Source organism: Perissodus microlepis, chromosome 8, assembly GCF_051167445.1.
Source record: "Perissodus microlepis isolate ML-2025 ecotype Zambia chromosome 8, ASM5116744v1, whole genome shotgun sequence".
NCBI classification, from domain to species: Eukaryota; Metazoa; Chordata; class Actinopteri; order Cichliformes; family Cichlidae; genus Perissodus; species Perissodus microlepis.
In genome coordinates this window covers 11,532,883-11,552,992 of record NC_140468.1, presented here as the reverse complement: position 1 = coordinate 11,552,992, position 20,110 = coordinate 11,532,883, and the positions used below count along the sequence as shown (strand labels likewise).

Sequence of the window (20,110 nt, the reverse complement as noted above, 5' to 3'; positions counted from 1 at the left end):
CCCCTTCTGAGTGTCTCTGACTGAACAGGCTGGACTTTCCATAATGTTTAGAACCAAATGGTAGAGTAGAAAAAGAGGATGTGGGGTTTTTTGTGCGGCAAAAATACTGTTTTTTTCTTCCATCTATTGCACTATTTAAGTAACAGAATGATCCATCAATAATGTGATGTTTTCGTTCTGTCTGGAACTGTGGTTAATATGCAAGCATTACTTTTGTAATCCAAGAATGACCAAAAATTGCATTTAGCTGTGCAGGTACTCTGTTGCTTGAATTCTGAATCACCAGCTGGTGTGCACCGAGTAATACAAACCCATTTTTTTCATGCATAACATTCTAAATGTGTGACATCTCTATGGTATCTCTGGTGAGCCACTGCACACATTCATATGTGAGTGTCTCAGTTGCACCGTCTTTCTTTTTTATATATTATTTTAATCCACATGCAGGAATAATGAGGAGGAAAATCTCTTGCTTGCATCAACCCCAAATTGGTGAAATGAAAATCTGTCTTAAACAAAGGGAGAGACCCCCATGGTGTCTGGGTCTACAATTTCTGTCACATATATTCCTTGGAGGTTTCATGTGACAAAACACAGAAAGTTGCTTTGTCCCTCCTCTTGTCACGTTACACCCCTTACCCATAGGTTTTTTTTTCCCCCTTCTTGTTGTCTAGCTGTCTTTGCTGTCAGCCCATAGCCTGGCACCTGCTCTCATGTTCCTAATTAGTCTCATTTAATTAATTATATACTGCAGCACATCTCCTTATTCCTGGCTTCCTCAGAATTTCATCGGCTTTGTTTCAAACTTGCAGAAAAGAGCAGTCCTCAGGTGCCGCTGCTCAGTTAGTTTTGTGACTTTAATGCCATTGTGGATTAAAACCACCTTCTTTGAATGCATAAATTAACTCACTGCAAGGAGTTTGTAGGACTTGCAACTCCCACAACGTACCACTGAATGTTTTACTGGATGTAATTTCTCTGTATTTCCCATTTCATAAAAGTGCTTTGTAATGCTGTTTGGTACATTATTGACATTATTCATGCTTTCAGCTGTTGTTTGATCTCAGTAGGGCATACCTGATAGCAAAAACAGCTTTCCAGCTGCCTCGTCATGCTCCCGTTACACCGAGATGCTTGATGTGCTAAAGAAAAGGTTCCATCAAATATTTACCAGCTGATCAACACAACACAATAGGGAAAGATCAAACCTTTGACTGAAAAGGTCAGCCACAGGCTCATTGAGTTTCCAGCAGGGAAAACAGAATTCTATCTGCTTGGCAAACGACAACATAGGATGTTATTATTTTTTAGTCTTCAAGAAAACTTTTGTTATTGATTGCCTTCCTTTCGGAAACGGTTTCTTCCTTAGAGCAATTTCTTTTATACTAAGTGACAAATTTGATGCAAATTTAGAATAAGTTGCAAGGAGATGTAGCTGAAATAAGCTTAAAATAATATTACATTATGTAATAATGATTATGATCTATTTTTCTGCAATATAGGCGTGAATTCTTAAATGGCTGCTTGTGTTGCTTTTGTATCAAGTGGCTGTAAGAGTGACCTGACTCTTTGGTGTCCTTTTGCTACTGACAGACGATCAGCTGTCAAAACTCAGGGCAAGATATAGTTTCCTCCATCATGATTAAAATCACACTTCTGAAAAAGTCCAAGCACCAAAATTGATTTTTTTTTGTAATGTAACAGCTGCTGCAATGAAAATATTTATCTGCTCTGTGAGTAATTACATTTTCTCCTCCTTTGATTCGGGTTTGTTTCTAAAGGACCTGTTTGTGGAAGGGAAATGACAAGAAGTCGAGTTGACAGGCCTGGAGTGAGACAGTTAAATGCCCCTTGCTGCTCTGGATAATTAATAAATAAAGTACCAGGGGAGTCCTGTCATGGCTTCCTCTATGACAGGGGCTGTCTCCAGTGCGCTAAAGCATTAAATGACCAATTCCTGTCAGGCTAACTTCCACTGCACTCCCCTGGCACCCTCTCCTTCATTCTCCCTCTCTCTCTTCCCCTCTCACACACACTGTCTCTCTTTCTTCCAAAGAGAGCTACTTTGCTCTCTTTGCTCTGAGTTTTTCAGCGACTGATGGCTCTAGTTCATTTCTGCTGAATTAATTGGTCCCTGAATGAATTCTGTTGACAGGGCAATTCATCATGTGTTTGGCCTGACAGTGACTGGGGTGTTGGGAGTGTGGTGGTGGTGGTGGTGAAGGAGGAGGAGGAGGAGGGGAGCTGCAAGAGAAGCTGGGGTTATAGGGGAGAAAGGATGGGGGTTGATGATTCTGCCCTCTCTTCCATTATATCCTCTTCTGCTAACTGGAATAGCTTGCATCAAATTCTGCTTTCCCTCCTCGGTTCTCTCGGAATATTTCCCAGTTCCCTGGTTGCAGGCAAACAAACACACCTGGGTGACAGATCCAGCTGATTAGGAGAGCTCTTCTGTCTGCTTTGGAGGACATCCCCTTTACTGGGCAGTCAGGTAGCTAGCCCTGTTAGCTCAGGACCACCGCTGCCTGTTGTGTGGGACCTGACACGTTCGCTAAGTGAGGTGCATTGCATTAGGCTTTAATTGCATCATGTATCACACAATAGCTATTAGGGTAATTATTTACTGGTGAAGGGTAAATGAGGTTTGGCGCTGGGCTGAGACAGCCTGGTTTTGGCAGTGGTGTGGGGCTCACCTATACGCTAACCGATCTAATAACTGGTCAATTGGAAATATGCTTTCATCCAAACCCCACTACTCACCCCCCAGTCTCCTTTCCTCCCCCCCTTTTCTCACTCGCTTTCAGTCAAGCAGGGCACTTATTATGTCCAATCAATCAATGCTCACTCATTAGGAACCTCCCCTCAAGTATCCTCTGGATGGCCTCACACAGCAAGAGTCAAAAATTACCTCATAATTGCTGCTCAGGCATCATAACAAGCTAGGCTGCCCCACTGACACGGCCATACAAACAGGTCTAACACAGGAATTGATGGATACTGGAGAATCATATTATATATTGCCATATCCAATTAGATACAGCACATAAAGCAGCAGATCCATTCCCTCTTTTCATAACGTCCAAACCACTGCTCGGATATGAAGACGTGAAAAGCATTTTCATATTTTCTCTACAGCTCCCCCTCCCCTCATCTTCTTCTTCATGTGTCACTGCAAATGATAACATCCTGAGGATTTATTGTACATTTGACACACCAGTAACCAAATTATAATTCAGTTGCTGCAGCATATTCATGGTACGGCTGTACAAATCACACAGAAAGGGTGTTCAGTCAGCAAGTATTAGCGTGGAGCAGCTCAAAAGGTCAACAGTTAGATTTGACACTGTGGTTTGGAGGTATATGAGCAATACGGTTCACTGTTATGATACCCTGGGAGGGTATCTTGTTACTGTCAAAGCTACATTTTAACACATAGTCTACCACGTGTACAAGTCCAGCTTGTTTCCTTGAAACAGATCGTACATTTCTGAGATCATTCCAAATAGAAATATTTTTCTCTTGACTTGTACAATTTAGACATGCTGATCAAGGAGCAATCTGTAGAATGAGTTCTATGCATTTAAGTTATTACAGCTTATTGAAGTGAGGAGTAATTGCATTAATGTCACTGTTAGATAAGGAATAAAAAGTAGATTATAAAAAGCTTTTCTCTCTCTCGCTCAAGTAAATTGAAGTTTCATGTATATAATTAATCAAACTTTCAGCACTTGTGCACTAAATTGATTACTGACCTTGTTTTTTTCTTCTTTTTTGAATACAAGTAAGAACATTTTTGTTCAAACTTTGCCTTACTGGACTTTTTTCCCCCCAAGATCAAATACTCAATTTTATTTATACCCGCAAACTTACATTGGCTGAGAATATCTGAGGAAATGTCTGCACTTGTGTTTTCAAACCTATTAACTGAATGTTTGATGCGCAAAAAGCGTGACAGGTGCTGATTACAGCCAATCAGATCACCCCAACATTTTTATATATACAGTAAATAATATATATATTTATATTCAAGAGGATGGTGTTGTCATCTGGCATGCTGCAGTCAATTTGAGCTTGATTGACAGATTCGTCCAGGTTCACAGTTTATTGGTTTCAGAAGAGAGAGCCAGATATGCCAATTTAGACAGGAGAGTGACAAAAAAAGTTTCCATCTAAATAGAACAATTCTGCTTCTGGGAATTCTCAGCTGGGAAGAGAAAAAGAGTCAAGCTCTCCTTTTTCCCTTCTTCCTCTAACAAGGGCTGTGAATGACAAACATGTACGACAGTTAGGGGCTGACAGAACATCAGCTTCTGATGCTTCACAGGGGAGCTATGAAATAAACAACAGCCAGAGAAATTGAATTACAAAGTAAAAAAAGAGTCTCTGCTCCAGAACCCAGAGGTATCAGGGCGCACCAGAGAACAGCTCAGCTCAGTATGTTTTAGAGAAGTGTGTTTTTCGGAGTCGATTGCTATAGTAAAATTGTCATTATATCACTCCTATCCAGAAAGTTAAACTCACTTTGTGCAATTAAAAGGAGTTTGAAAAAAGCATTTTGACTAAGAAACGGATGTTTGAATTATTGTATTACACTTGCACATTCTGGCTCCTGTGCTTCTGGAGCCCAAATCCTTTGCAAATCGCACAACGTTAATCAGGACAGTGTCCACTTGTTGTAAATCAATAATGATATAAGTAAGTCATACGAAGCGGCAGCGGTGGAGGGATTACGGAGCGAAGAAAGAGTGAAAATAAGCTCTAAGAGGGATTTCATGCATAAATCTCTCGCTGCAACTTAGCACAAATTGAATTCAGGCACACTGCTAGAAAAATTAATTCAGCTTTACAAAGCGAGGAGAGGTTAAACACTTTATGTGCTGCTCAGTGATCCAAATCATGGAGAAAACATTCAGAGGCATTCTCACTGTAGTCTCTTTGTACTATGTGATCTTTATACCTGAAAAGTAAATACATTTATCTGAAAACAGCCTCATTAAGAGCTTGAATTCACTGGTGCGTTCAGCTTTCTTTTTACCGATCAGCACGCAGACCTATGTTATTTGTCATCTCCACAAAAAAATAGAAATCAAATATATACTTAACATGGTAATGCTGTATTCTAACCTTCTATCTAGGATTTAAATTCACTGTACAAACGTACTAAACATTTTACTCACACAAAGTAGTTATAGGCATAAAAAAGAGGACATTCTGAATTAAATGTATTGTCAACTGTCAAATGAACTGGAATTTTACACTTTACATTTTATATTTTGCATTAGTATTAGAGAAACCATTCTTGGGCTGGGCTGTTTGAGGTATTGTTTGTCCAGCAATCTCTCTGACTGCTTTTATTAATGTAAAGGAGAGATCCAAAACACAAAATAAATATAAATTGGTATTTTGAGTTGGAGGCAAAAACAACTAATAATTTAAGCTTCAGATCTAAAACATTGAAGTATATGCCATGTTCAAAACTCTCTCAAATTGTTAGATTCAGAAGAAATACAGAAGATAACCCTTTATAGACTGTTGACAGACAGACAGTATAATATTTTAATTCTTACCTAAATTAATGTGAATTTTATCAGCACAGTATGGCAGCTAAGCTATTAGCTGTAGTGTTTTGTTTGTCTATTCTTCATAAGGTCAAAGGATTCATTCAATTTCCAAACATTTTAAACTCCCCTAAGAAGCTAACAGGGTTTTTTTTTTATATAGCAATGTGAAGCTTTCTTGTATAGATATGTGTAATGTCAGATATTTGAAGTCATTTTATTTCTGTCCTCACAAACCAGTCTTTAATTGTTTATCTGCCAGGCCATTAGGCTAGAATTTCTTGAAAAATATGTAATAAATACATAAAATGTCCTTACACATTAGATCTCATGTAAGTAAAGATCAGGACATCTAATAAAAAAGAATCAGTCACAAGAAAATATGCTATCCAAGCAAATTATCCAATATACAACAATGGTATTCTGAATTTCATGCCATCAGCCTGTTTAGAAAATTTGGGAAAGTGTTACCAAAGTGTTACATCCTCAATAATTAAGGATCAAAAATATCTTTATTATCCCCAAGGGACACCATTAAGAAAAATGAAATAAATAGACAATAAATATGCAAGAATGATACATTATGATTAAGAACATAGTGAGTTGTTCCAAAGGTGGGACAAATTTGTTTGCCTTGCATATACATTGTTTGTTCCCTTCCTAATTTCCAGTTTTTTGTATGTTTCAGATCATTGAACAAATTTAAATATTAGTCCAAGGTAACACAAGTAAACACAAAATGTAGTTTGTAAATTAATGTATTTGTTATTAAGTGGAAAAGGGGGAAAAGGGTCCTATATAAAAAAGTGATTGCCCCCTAAACTGAAAAACTGGTTGGGCCACCCTTAGCAACAAAAACTACTAACGGTGGCATTTGCAGTTACTGGCAATGAGTCTTTTGCAGTGTTGTGGAAGAATTTCAACCTACTCATCTTTGCAGTATTGTTGTAATTCAGTCACATTGGAGGATTTCGAGCATGAACTGCCTTTTTAAAGTCATGTCACAGCATCTCAATCGGATTCAGGTTAGGACTTTGATTAGGCCACTCTGAAGTCTTTATTTTGTTTTTCTTAAGCCATTCAGAAGTGGACTTGCTGGTGTGTTTTGGATCATTGTCCTGTTGCAGAACCTAAGTGCAATTCAGTTTTATGGCCAGACTTTCTCCTTTAGGATGTTTTAGTAGACACCAGAATTCATGGTTTCACAACAAGTCTTCCAGGTCCCAAGGCAGCAAAACAGCCCCAGACCATTACACTACTGCCACCATATTTTATTATTTGTATGATGTTTCTTTTCTGAAATGCTGTGTTAGTTTTATTCGTGATCCCTGAAGGACTCAAACCTTCTAAAAAGTTCAAGTTTTTGTCTTGTGAGTCTACAGAATATTTTTCCAGATGTCTTGGGGATCATCAGGCAAATGTGAGATGAACCTTTATGTTCCTTTTGGTGGTTTTCTCCTTGTACTCTCCCACGGATGCCATTTTTGCCCAGTCTCTTTCTTATTGTTGAATCGTGAACTCTGACCTTAAATGAGACATCCTGCAGTTCTTTACTGTTTTCTGGGTTCTTCTGTGACCTCCTGGATGTGTCATTAAAGTGCTCTTAAAGCACCTTTTGTAGGCTGGTCACTCCTGGGAAGGTTCACCACTGTTCCATGTTTTCTCCCTTTGTGTATAATGGCTCTCACTGTGGTTAACTGGAGTCCCAAGCCTTAAAAAGTTTTTTTTAACCCTTTCCAGACAGATAGATGTCAGTGACTTTATTTCTCAGGTGTTTCTTTAAATCATGGCATGATGTGTTGCTTTTTGAGATCTTTTAGCCCGCTTCTTTTGTCAAGCAGCTTCTATGTAAGTGATTTCTTGATTCAACAGGTCTGCCAGTAATCAGGCTTGAGTGTGTTTAGTGAAACTGAACTCAGCTTTCCAAAAAAATGTGGTTAATCACAGTCAATTCATGATTTAACAAGAAGGACAATTACTTTTCACATAGGACCAGGTAAGTTTAGATAACTCCCCGAATCAATAAAATCATCATTTAAAAATGTCATTTTGTGTTTACTCGGGTTATCTTTGTCTAATATTGCATTTTTATGACGATCTGAAACATGTATGTGGGACAAATATGCAAAACAGGAAGGGGGCAAAAACTTTTTCACAACACCGTTTAAAGCATATATGTGGCATAGAGTATCTGCAGGCAAATGGATGTAATTTAAACTCCTTTAATGAGTGTGGCTAGGATCAGCCAGAAAAGGCGGCACCTTCTTCAAAGTTCTCACTTGATACAGGTGAGTACGGTCATTCAGGGTCACACAGATGGCCGCCCCTCCCTGACTTAAGAATATGGTGGTTTGTGTAATGGCTTTGGCATTATACAACAAAATAATGCACCCCTGTGACAATCCAGTGGAGAAACAATTATTTACCTTCCCATTTTGTGACCTTCCAGATAAAAACAATCCATCAGACTACATCAGAAGACATCAAGCCAGGATCAGTGTTGTGAATCCTCTCAAACCTTCCTGCTAAAATGTGAAGTTGAATACAAAAATGAATAAAAACAAGCTGCGCAAAAGTTTTTGCATCCTCTAAATGTGGGAAAAACATATTTGGTAATGTGCCTACTGTATTATCATAACTCCTCTGTTTAGCCACTGAGGGGACCAGTTGCTGCAGTTTTGAAAGCCAAATGTTTCCTCATTTTGCATCTCAAGGTTCTAGATGTCCGTGCTTTATATTTTGTCTCATAATGTGACAAATGTTTTTAATGGATGGCTCGTTCGGATAGCAGGAAGACCAGTCATCCACCTTTCTGCCAAGCAGTCATGTAACACATGAAAAAGTACTTGGCATTGTTATCCTGAATTGAGAAAGGCTTTCTCTGACAAAAGTCCTCCTGTATATAGCAGCACATGTTGGTCCTAAACCTGCATATATCGTTCAGTATTATTGTGGATTTCTCATATATTCTGCACATTGTTTGTGTTCCTTTCCTTTCCTGTTAATCAAACATTCATGATTTAGATTTTTAAATATTTATTTGCCATATCATTCTACCTGCATCCTAAATGATCTCATGCTCATATATGTCTACTTCTTTGTGTGGTCAACTACAGACTTAAAATGAATAAGTAATAAAATTTCTCAGTTTCAACCTTTGATATATTTTGATTTTGAATTTAATAAAGGGGTAAAATTATCTGCAAATAAACACACTCTATTTTTATGTAAATATTTGACAGTGAGTCTGACAATACATAATGTTAAAACACTCATAAATATATTCAGTTTTCTTTTTCTTATTTCATGGCTTTTTTCAGTATTTCTATAATTTGAATTCAACTTTACTTACTTAATATGTTTTGGGACACCTGTATATAATGGTAGATTGAATTTATCTATATATTCAGTCTCATAGACCTTTTTAATAATTCATCATATACATATATATTTGTATATATATTAGAATTTTAACAAAGAACTGCAATATTATATAGAGCTTTAAAGATTCTTGTACAACTTATATTTTTGTAGATAGATAGTAATTAGGTATAGTCTATTTGATACTTCATATTTATTTTCATATCTGTATGCCTTATTCTTATAGCTTTCTATTTTATTTTATTTGTTATACTTTATTGTAGTTGCACACCAGGAGTCAGGGGTAATTTTGATTGTCATTTTGATCCTGTTTATGTACATGCAGAATTGACAATAAAGCTGACTTTGACTTAGATGTTGACCATAATTTCACAAAATGAAGGTTAATTCTTTTGTATGAATGGACTGAAATGCAGCCCTAAAATAATTAAGTAAAGAGAAGCTATACTTAATTGCTTACTTTTGAAATGTATCAAATAAATTTAAAATGATCATGTCATTTTTCATAAAATTTAGCTTGTACAAATGAGGATTTTAATCACTTTGTTTTGTTCTGGTAAATGCACAAATATAAAAAAAAAAACAGTGAAAAACTTTCAAACATGATTTTCTTTTTTGCGTGAAGTGATAAAAAAATAGAAAAATATGAAATCCTCCCATTTAAGAAGATCTAACCAGTCAATTTTTTGTCTTTTGTCTTTATGTGTAAATGCAATGATCATACGAGACAACCCGCAGGTCCTTTTGCGTAAAAGATTTCAGACACTTTTATTATTGTACAAGTGATATCAGCATAATGAAAGTGATAATACCCATGAACATGAAAGACATTTTTTCTTACTGTATTTACAGAGAAGTGTCTTCACATCACACACAAAGAATGCTTCTACAAAATGAACAATTTGTAAATAACATAACATTAAATAAACTCCACCTACCTTTAGGTTTACAGCTGAATATGCATATGATGACCATCTCTGCACTGCATAGAATTTATACATATACTTTTCCTCATGAACAATGCGGGTTTTTTTCCTAATAATAATAATAATAATAACAATAATACTGCTCTCGTGATGCATATAGGCGGCCTGTAAATAAACATTAATGAGAACTAAGTCTTTGGCAAATGCAAATACATTCACTTGACAGATGAAGAAACCATCATTCCAGCTTGATTCAAACAAATGACTTGGCCTGAAACATGTTGGAGGGGGAGGAGGGGGCTAAAGTTAGGAAGGAGCATGTTTAAGGCATTTAGCTGAAAACGTCGCCCTGCTTTTTGATTTTATTGGAGTCATCAGAATCATCTTATCAGCGTGAATCTGAACGCTTCAGTTATCAGACTAGACAAATGATGATAGTGTTTTTACTTGGGATGGCTGTTATATCCTTTTTTTGTGGTTGAATGCCAAAGACTTAATCAACTTAAAGAGAAATGTAAGCTGTGAGAACATAGTATAGTGCACGTCAAGGCAGTGACATGATGGGCCTTGAAATACAAGATTAACTGTAAGTGCCTTTTGGACTTACAGCCAGTTTTGTGAAATAAAGCAAAGATGCATGTCAGTTTTCTGCATAATAACGCTCCAGTGTTGCAAACCTCCAAAATAGTGCAAAATTAACAAAAAAAAAAACACAAAAAAAGTTTTGCCTGATGACCTCTTGAATCCTGACAAATAAGACATAGTGAAACACTAGCCAAGCAGTCTGCAGTTGAGTCATTACGAATTATAAAAATGAAATAAAAAAATCATTTTAAGAATATATTTACTAGTTTCTCGAAGTCTTGCAAATAGCGGGCCATGGTGCTATATAGTCATGGCTCCATCTATTTTCAAACGGATGTTTCTTTATTTATTTCATTTTCATTTTTACATCTTGATTGTGTATCACAGAGAACATGTCCTAATCTTCTCATGGCATCAAAAGCGATCGATTTACTCATGCTGGATGTTCAGTCGGTGACTGTTCAAATGGATAAAATCAACATTAGGCTGCCACAGCCTGCACGTGTTGCTGCTAATCTCCTCCGATCTTTCTGCACTGCCGTTTGACTCGAGAGGGAGACAAATTGGAAAAGTGGGGAAAAAAGGCTGCTGCTACATTTTAAGCTCTGGACAGTGTCCCTGCTGAGAGCCATCAAGAAAAAGGAATGTACAGTATTGATCCATGATGGGATGAAACTGTGGTACTGCTAAAGGGGGAAAGAATTCTTGACTTTTCTTTTCTTTTTTAGAGTCTTTTTCCTTTTATTTTATTTGTTAAATCACTGCATTTAGCCACAAGTTTTATCATGTGTGTAGCAACTTTCCCTGTCCGTGATGATGTCTTGGAGATTAAGTTTGGCTTTGATGGTCCAACAAAGCTGTGATGAGAGAGGACTGAAGTTGTCACAAATCCCAAAAACCGTTTAGTTTCTTTTTGTGTGAGCCAGGAATATTTTATGCGCAGTTGCTCAGTGTCCAGTGGACCATGCCGCTCACACCGGGGCAATATGGAGGCTGAGGCCATGGTCCTGCAGGTTGATTTGGTTTCCATGGTAACTAGTGACGGTCATAGGCAGTGGCAGCAGTGGGAGGGGCGGAGCCTCTCGATGCGGCACTATAATAATAAGGGGAACCTGAAAGTTAACAGAAGAACGAACCATTTGAAACAACAAATACAGTTTTCACTGCCATTTACCAAATATATTAATATTCATATTATAATGTGTAATAATAGGTTTCATCATTCAAGTCACATCACACTAACCATTTACTAAAACCTGTCCCCCACTTTTATTGTTTTTACCACCTGCCAAGGTTTCCATACTGGAACTTTTGAAACAATCCTTGATGTTAGACCAGCAAAATTAGGATTTTCCTTTAAAGTTTACTTAAATGTTGTTTACTTAACTAGCTATGAACAACTAAGAAAGGTTGCATCTTATGCATTTCACATTTTTTCTGCTTTCTAAATCATTTGATTTAAATTTGAATCTGCAAATGCTGTAATCAAAAAAGAGACACGCTAAAGCTACATGTCACAGACAAAAGGTCACTTATTGGATGTAGAAGACATGACATGAAGAATTTTTTGTTTTTAGTATAGCAATATCAGCAAAATGATTACTCAACTGTTGTCCTAACATAATTTTTCAAATATAACACTTTAACATTTAGGATCGTAGAAGGATGTTCAAGGGGACCTATTGTGCTCATTTCTAGCTCTTTAATTTCTATTATTTCACTCTACTAGAGTAGTTTTGCATGATTCTCTGTTCAAATTAGTCTTTATTTCTCTGCTACTGGGCCTTAATTCATCTACAGTCTGAAACAAGATTTTTAACTCCTGTCCCTTTAAGACCACCATCCTAATAAGACAGCTGTCTCCTGATTGGCTGCAACTTGCAAACAGAAGGTTTGAAGAGCAGGTGGGTGGAGCTCGTGTGTTCACAACCAGGGACAGGATCATCATATTAGGAATATCCTGGTTGTACATATCCAAAACTGCCTTAAACTCAGGGTTTAGAGCAGTGTAGTCTGAGCTATTAAACATACTCAAACCTCATTATTGGAAACATAAGAATTCGTCGTTGGAATAATTTAGAAATGACAGAAAATAGTAGGTCATATCTATTTTATTACAGGTGGTGTTTAAATAAAACACAAAACACCACCCCAAATGCACTAAAGCACTAAAAAGAAAGTATTACTCTTGTTAGCGCTCCAGCTGTAATGCTTTGGGATGTATAAATATCCTAAGACTTCCATGTCTGCAAGGCTACAACTGGACTATCGCTGATCTAGTAAATGGTCAATTAATCATTCTCATCAAGTTTCTCACTCTCTACTCACTTAGTAATGCTGGGTTGCTGAATCGCCAGGCTTCATTGTAGGTTGTGTACTGTGGATGACTGTAGGGGTTCCCCGAAAACTCACTCCCTGCAAAACAAAAACAACAAATCAATTAGCATTTCAATGCATCAAACCATTACCCCCTTCACATGCAGTCATTTCTCGTCATTCAAAACAGGATGCAATTTGTGGGTGGAAATGATAGTCATCGATGTGAGACCAGTCAAGCAAGTAATTTATTTCTTTTTCATTTCACTTAAGTTATGCAACACTGAACAATACAGGATGTGACACTGAAGGCGGCTTTTCCCTGTCCCATTTATGGATATCAACCCATTCTTCTTCCTCCAGTATATTCCAAAGCAGTCTAATAAATACAGAGTGGTAATAAACAGTTTCATGCATACGTTTTTGATATGCTGCAATAAATCCTGCAGCCTTTCTTGGAGGAGTTTTAACATCTCCAGTTTCAAAGCCCTCTGGTCTAAACTCTGATGTTTCTTGCAACAGAAGTACCTTGGAGCATGTCAGTGAGCACTGCTGCTGGTTCAACACGTTTCTTTCTTTTACGAGATAATAAAGGCCAGATTTTATATGGAGCTGGTGAGAAATGGCTTTGCTTTAACAGTGTTTTGTGCCTGTCACTAAATCTTAGTGGTTGTGTATAGGATGAATCAGTTGTAACACAAAACCACAAGCCATGGGATTAAGGTCCTCATCTTTTGCTTGGTGCCACATAGGAACAAATGGAAAGTAAAAGTATGTTTGACTTGTCTCTTTTCCACCCACATGATTTAACAGTTTTATTAGCTGAAATCAAAAAGTAAATCTGGGCTGCGCTACCGCCCAGGGCTCCCACATCACCCTTTGTTTTTACTGCTGCTTTGGCTATTATGGCATCAAGCTTTTGAAGAAGAATATGGAAAAAAAAAAGAGGAGAAATGTATTTATATTGTCTCTATATTTTCAATATTTTCAAAAATAAACTACTATTTTAAAAATAATGTGCTAAATAATATAATAAATTATTTATAAATAAATAATAAATAATCTAGCAACATAGCATTACATGTAAGACATTCAGTTCTAAGAATACCACAAATTTTATTTTACCCACTGTTTCATTAAAGCAGGGCTAGATGAAATATGGATGATGCGATGTAATTTGGGTGTACCTACCCTTTAAGAAATACCCTTACCCTTTACAAAAGCATTTGTTTAGTGCTTTGAGGACTAAGTTACCACTAGGTTTTATGAAATGCTCCTTTTTAGTCTACCTTCAAATCACAAAACAACAACAAATGGAAAATAAATGCAACCTCCTTGGCTGAGAATATACTAAAAAATGTCATGGTAGCCCTTTTATAATGGAAGAAAAGGGAACAGCCAGAGTCTGTGATGGGGTGCCTGATTGGTAAATGATATGCTAACACAATGCACACTTGACTGATTTCCTTGTCCATGTGGTTTAATCACGTCAAAGCAAAATGCTGGCTGTGCTTTGCTGAAAACGTGTGCCTCGATGCTGGAGCTGGAGAAGCGTATAAAGCCCTGCACCAAAACTGCATCTTTGCCCTGTTCCTGGCAGTGAAACACAAACCTGACCTCCTCAGAGAGACAATGATTTGAATATTTACCGGGCTCTCATGCCTCTGCCTTTTGACCCTTAACTGTTTGCTGTGAACCTGAACTGCAGGTTAAGTAGAGGAGAGTAAAGGATATGCTCTGGAGCTCAGAGGCTGGGGAGGGCTGCTGGTGCTGTTTATCGAGGCCGCTGAGAACGGCCACCAGAGGAGATGATGAGCCAACAGAACCGGGAAGATGAGAAGAAAGAGAGTTTGACCATGCTCTTCCCTTTCTTTGATCACCTACTCAGCTTGTCTGATCCAATCATATGCACACATAATATAAGAATATGTGAATCCCTTATTCTACAGGTCAATATTCATTTAAATATTATACATCTGTTTTGAGGGCTACGCCAACTGTTAAATAACCCCTAATGAAAATATAAAACACTTCATCTCTTACCAGGAACCATTCCAGCGAGCGTGGAGGTTGGGTAGCTGCCCTGGCCTGTAGGGGGAACGTGAGGGGGATACCCAGGTAAGGTTGTGTTGGCCATATCCCGACCTGCAGAGAGAAAACAAAACATACAGAAAAAAAACTCAGGTGTGATCTAGAAAATCTTCTGTTTAAGATTGGTGACGCTGTAACTTACAAATGAATGCTTAACACTTGAGTGAAAAGAAACATTTCTATCTTTAAAGCAAGAAGCAAAGTATTCCTTTTTTAGGCTTTGAGAATTGAAAATCTGAACTTTTTTATTTTCTGCTTGAGTTTCTGCTTTCAGAGTCTGATATTATCAAACAAAATATGTAGAATCTGAATCTGCTGAGCAAATAAGTAGCTGTTCCTGCAAAATAAAGGTCGGTAAAAGCAAACTCAAGTGCGGTTAGCCACTTTCACCTCTGCTTTCAGCCTCCCATTCTCAAAAATGCAAATGTGCAATTACACAAAACAACCATTACCCCCTGTTTCTGTGGACGTCATGACTCACCACCATCACCACAAGTCAGTCAGTACAAAACTCCAGATTTCAGTTACCAGAAAGCATCAGCCTGCCTCTAATAGTTGAACTAAAAACAAACTAACAGCTGCTGCTTCCAATCAACCGAATCCTAGTCACGTATATATGTCTCCTCATTAAACAATTCAAACTTGTCTAAATATGGCAGCCTTTAGTAAACCCCAGAAGTCTCCTCTCTTTTCTGTAGGGGCTGTAAAGGCAGAGCACGCAGGCCCCTCCGCAGAGCGTCACCCGTCTGGCTGCAGATATTCAGCTCTGTAATTGAGAGTGACGGTTGGGCTGTCCTCGTTGGCCACAGGGACATTCGGACTACGGCACGTAACCCCATTTACCACAGTGGCTGGGGTAAGAGAGGCCCCTGCTATATTGTCAACTGTGAGGGTCACTTAGACTCAAAGGGAAAAATTATTTCCCACTGGAGCTTTAATGAGGAAGTACAGGATAAAATACGTCATGTGTCGTTGGTGTTACAAAAAAAAAGAAAAGAAAATTATAGTCTGGCACCAGATTCAAATCCAAGTTTACTTTTTCATCTTATGAGGCAAAAAGTGTTTACTGGTAAATGCTGTTTTCCCTCAAACAATGTTTTTGACTCTGCAGCGCCGCTATGCATGATTTGTCTCACTTTTAATGTCTGTGACTCTGTACCTCTAACAAAATAAAAGGATATGCAAAGCAATAACTATATAATAGAATAAAACAATCAACAACAACAACAACAACAAAGTACTGCCAGTAAGCATAAGACACAGAAAACATATATATACTGGATTAAAAGAATAATGGAACAAACACATTATTTGTTTATTTTGAGGATGTGGGAATGATACTTTTGGCTAATGATGTACCACTACTACAAGCTGGCAGCAATACTGGCTATGCCGAGGGATGTGAGGGCCAGGGACTGAAATAGTTGGTGGTAAAACTGGCAGAAACACGGTGGCAGGCCCACAAGGCCAAGATCTGCCAGAGAGGACCAGGAGGATGAGGGTTAGGAGTAAAAGAAGCCATGGAACCTTTGAATGGCTTCTACTTAATGCAAAGAGTGCATGGAGAGTTGAGCTCTCTTTGTTTGTTTTTTGGTAAAATAGGAACCAATACAAAGGATTAACAGCAGCTGACACTGCTTTCATTGTTTTCTCGCTCAACTACAGTGCTGCACATGAATATGATGTATACAACAGTATTTATTCAGTGATTAAAATCATCTCCTGGCTGACCTGCTGGCCTGCTTTACTTAAAATATACTGTAACTCATATAATCCATGCTAACTCCTGAAAAAGACTCTTATGTATAATATTAATGTTATGATACATTTTTGTGTTGTTATTGTGAACACCAGTGGAAATTCTAACTGCAAAAAACAAACAAACAGCAAAACCCCCAAAACAAAACAAAAATACCAATCTTAATCAAGATTTTTAGCTCCATCATTAAATGAACCCTTAAAATGTGAATATTAATTTAAAAAAATTTGTTTTTTTGGTCTGAAATTGTCACTTGATGACACAAATTTGCCACTCCGTTGTTCAGCAGAAAAAAGATTTATTCACAGGTTTGTTCAAAGGTACAATGTAAACCACAACGCTGTAAAATAGTACATGAAAGGCAAATATCAACTTAGTTGTGAAGCGAATTTGTTCTAAAAACACTTCCCCCCCAAAAAAGAACTTTTTCATTTGTGATCACAAATTGTCTGATAAAGAAACGATTAAATCTTATGTCCAACAACTGTTCCCTATTGTTTGCAAATCTCCACACTGATCGTTGTATTGTACGAGGGTCTGCTGAGATTTATCTTCTGCTTAAAGCGCTGAAACTCAAGGGCTGCAGAGTTAAAGAGCTTTATAGAAAAGAGTGAGGTCATGCTGGACCTTTCATTTATAATAAGAATTAGTTAGCCACAAGCCAGTGCACATAAGTCAAAGGGAGCCGTGGGAGTACTGTAGGTGGGGGGTCCAGCAGGGTTGAGGCCATTGTGTATGTGTGTGTGTGCGTGTGTGTGTGTGTAGACACTGGTAACTATTGTCTAGCTGTCTCCCTAAACAATGACACTATCTTTTCTTCATTATTATTGCAGCAGCTACAGCTTCCTCATATGTTTAATAAAAGTAAATACTCTAATCTCTTCATTAGCTTCTGAAAAATATAATCACCACAAGATCTGTTTTTGCTTGCAGTTTTAATTTATTTTCTTCAGAAATAATAGCATACTGCAGTTCAATTCGGCTTCTTTTATGCTGGATGAAGTCACGGCTGCACTGTAGTCATTGACGGGCACTTTATATTTTAAATAACCAAGCAAGACTAGATAACTCAGTTTTATGAAAGCTGATTTTACTAAAAGTTTGGATGAAGGAGTCATTATATTTTTCCTCTTGTGACGCTGCTTCCAATCTGGGATGTTATTGGTATATTTCTGAATTTTAAAAAATGTGTCCAACTGAAACTGGAAATGAACATTATTGGGGTTGTAAATTTGCATGAAGTAAGTGTAACTACATCAAAAAAAATAAACAAAACAAAATCACTAAACAAATAAAAAAAGGATTTGATTTTGTTTAGTCAATTCATCAATATTGGACCTAAAACTGATCAGGTCAATCAGATCAGTGAAACAATACTTTAAGCATAACCCTCATTGGAAACTTCAGCCTTCATTTCCTCTCCAAAAAGTGTCAATTTTGCCATAATTTTGCTTAGCGATTAGAATAAATGAATAAAAGAAGGACTTTAACATGCAAAACAGGAAAGGTTTACCCATTAAAAAACAGTTAATAAAGGTGTTTTAAAGGTATGTTTGCCAAGCTTCTGTGCTGATAACCGCCTGTGCCGAATCCTGCTTTTGTATATTCCAGGATGCAGTTGGCAGTGACTGCCAGAAGCTCTGTTACTGTTGCTTTATGTCCCCTTTAAAACCCTCTTTCAGTGAGGCACCGATTCGGAGAACTCTCTGTACAGCAATGATAGCCTCATTAGCTGCTTCCTAGCCTTTGTTGTTTTTGCAACAGAGATGTGTGTCCAGATTCTCATTAAAAGATGGCTTTCTTTATATTGTCTGTTTCCTCTGACAGTCCTCTTAGATTGAACGCCAGCAAATCGAGCTATTTATTTTCCCCTGTCCTCTTTTTTTTCCTTTCTTTCGCTGCAAAAATCAATTCAAAGATTTTTTGGTTCGCTGTTACAAAAGCCTGTTGATTTCTGTCTTCATTTGAGAAGCAGCTCGAGCTGGGAATACTGTGTTATATTTCATAAACATAGAGGATTTCTTGTGAACATATTTGAACCCCCGAAAAAAGCAAACTTTGAAGTACATAGAGTGACTGAAAACATATATTATTATAGGGTTTTATCTGAACCCACAACCAGAAACATTATGCACTAACAACTACTTAATTTCTTAAAACACAAAGGGAAAACCGGGGTGACCTTCTTGTTATTTGGCACAAGAACAAAGTCATTTGTGAATTACTCTTTTGCTTGCAAGAGTATTAAATTTACCATGACAGGGACACCTTCATGTTTGCTACAACAACAACCAAAAATCTTTGACCTCCATTTTCTAGGCTATATGCAGAATGGGGCAATTTATCACGAGCCAAAAAATCTCAGCACCCTAATTAATTACAACTAAGTAAAGAATGTTTGGAGAGCCAAATTGCTTTAATTCCCCGAACACCGGCTGAAAGTCATTCATTATCAAATGTGTGCTCAAAGGTTAGTTTGCTTTTCTGAAGATGAAATAAGCATTAATTTCGGAGCCTGCGTTTTCCCCTGTGGGAAGACACGGGAGCGATTTGTCACGAGGCCACACATCACCGATGGCAGGTTCACTGTCTGATCATTGCTCGCTGCTCACTGGACAACGGCAGGTCTTGACGCTTTCTGTGTAGTTCACCCTGAGAGCACTCGCTCAGCTAAAGTGTGGCTAGTTGTGTTTGCTGGATGAGGTTTTGTTTAATAGCAGGAAGGTATAAAAGGGGTGTACAGAAGCAGCTGCTTGAGTAGGAGAGGTGTCATTGACACAGGGGCTTTAAGCCATTGGAGGCCTCCATTAACAGGCCCAGCAGGGAATATGTTTAAAGAGTCTTCAGTATGCGGCCAATGAGCGGAGATGTGTAAAACTCCCACTGAACGCTCATGGGAATTTTAAGAGGGCTCTTAAGTCTGAAGCAGCATCAAGAAAACAGGTGGGCTCTGGCTAATTTCAGGAAATACAGAAACGCTCTATAGAAATGGTGGACAATTGGCCGTATCAAGACCATCTCTCCATTTATTTCTCAAAATACACACAAGAAAAGTTCCGAGCTCCTCCCTCCGCTATTCACAAATTCACCCACGGCTCACACTATTTGAATTTTAAGCAGTTCGACTGAAAAAGAATAAGAAGCACTTGAGATGAAATCCATCTCTCGAAGGGAATTCATCAAAGAAATTACTTCCCATATCAACAATAGAAATTACCTCACAATATGCAATTGTCCTATCCACATATTCATGGAACCCTTTGGTGTTTTTATGGGGTAAGAGGGACTATTTAGCAGGTAATACAGCATTAATGTGGAGGAAAGGGAGAGAAAAAAAGTGTTTTAATGGAAGTGGCTTCTTGCCTCTGAATTTCGATGATGTGCACAATGCCCTTAAATCCCTTTCTTATTTGAGCCTGCTTTGCAGGTACTTTTGAGCCTTAATAGGATAAGCAGAGGACACAAAAGATTTCTATCTCTGAAGTCTTTCAGTT

At 37.8% G+C, this 20,110-nt stretch overlaps 1 protein-coding gene across 2 annotated transcripts in view; it reads right to left on the bottom strand.

Annotated features, from left to right (window-relative positions):
• Positions 1-9,681: 9,681 nt before the first annotated feature.
• Positions 9,682-20,110, bottom strand: part of pax2b (paired box 2b) — a 29,824-nt gene continuing 19,395 nt past the window's right edge. Inside the window, exons 8-10 of one of the 2 annotated variants that reach the window (XM_084937505.1) lie at positions 14,810-14,911; positions 12,779-12,865; positions 9,682-11,562 (exon numbers count right to left, since the gene is read on the bottom strand). In XM_084937505.1, the coding sequence (XP_084793631.1) occupies positions 11,486-11,562; positions 12,779-12,865; positions 14,810-14,911 (266 nt within the window). In that variant the 3' untranslated portion in view covers positions 9,682-11,485. The remainder of the gene's footprint in view (positions 11,563-12,778; positions 12,866-14,809; positions 14,912-20,110) is intronic. The other variant, XM_084937503.1, reaches the window with a different exon arrangement.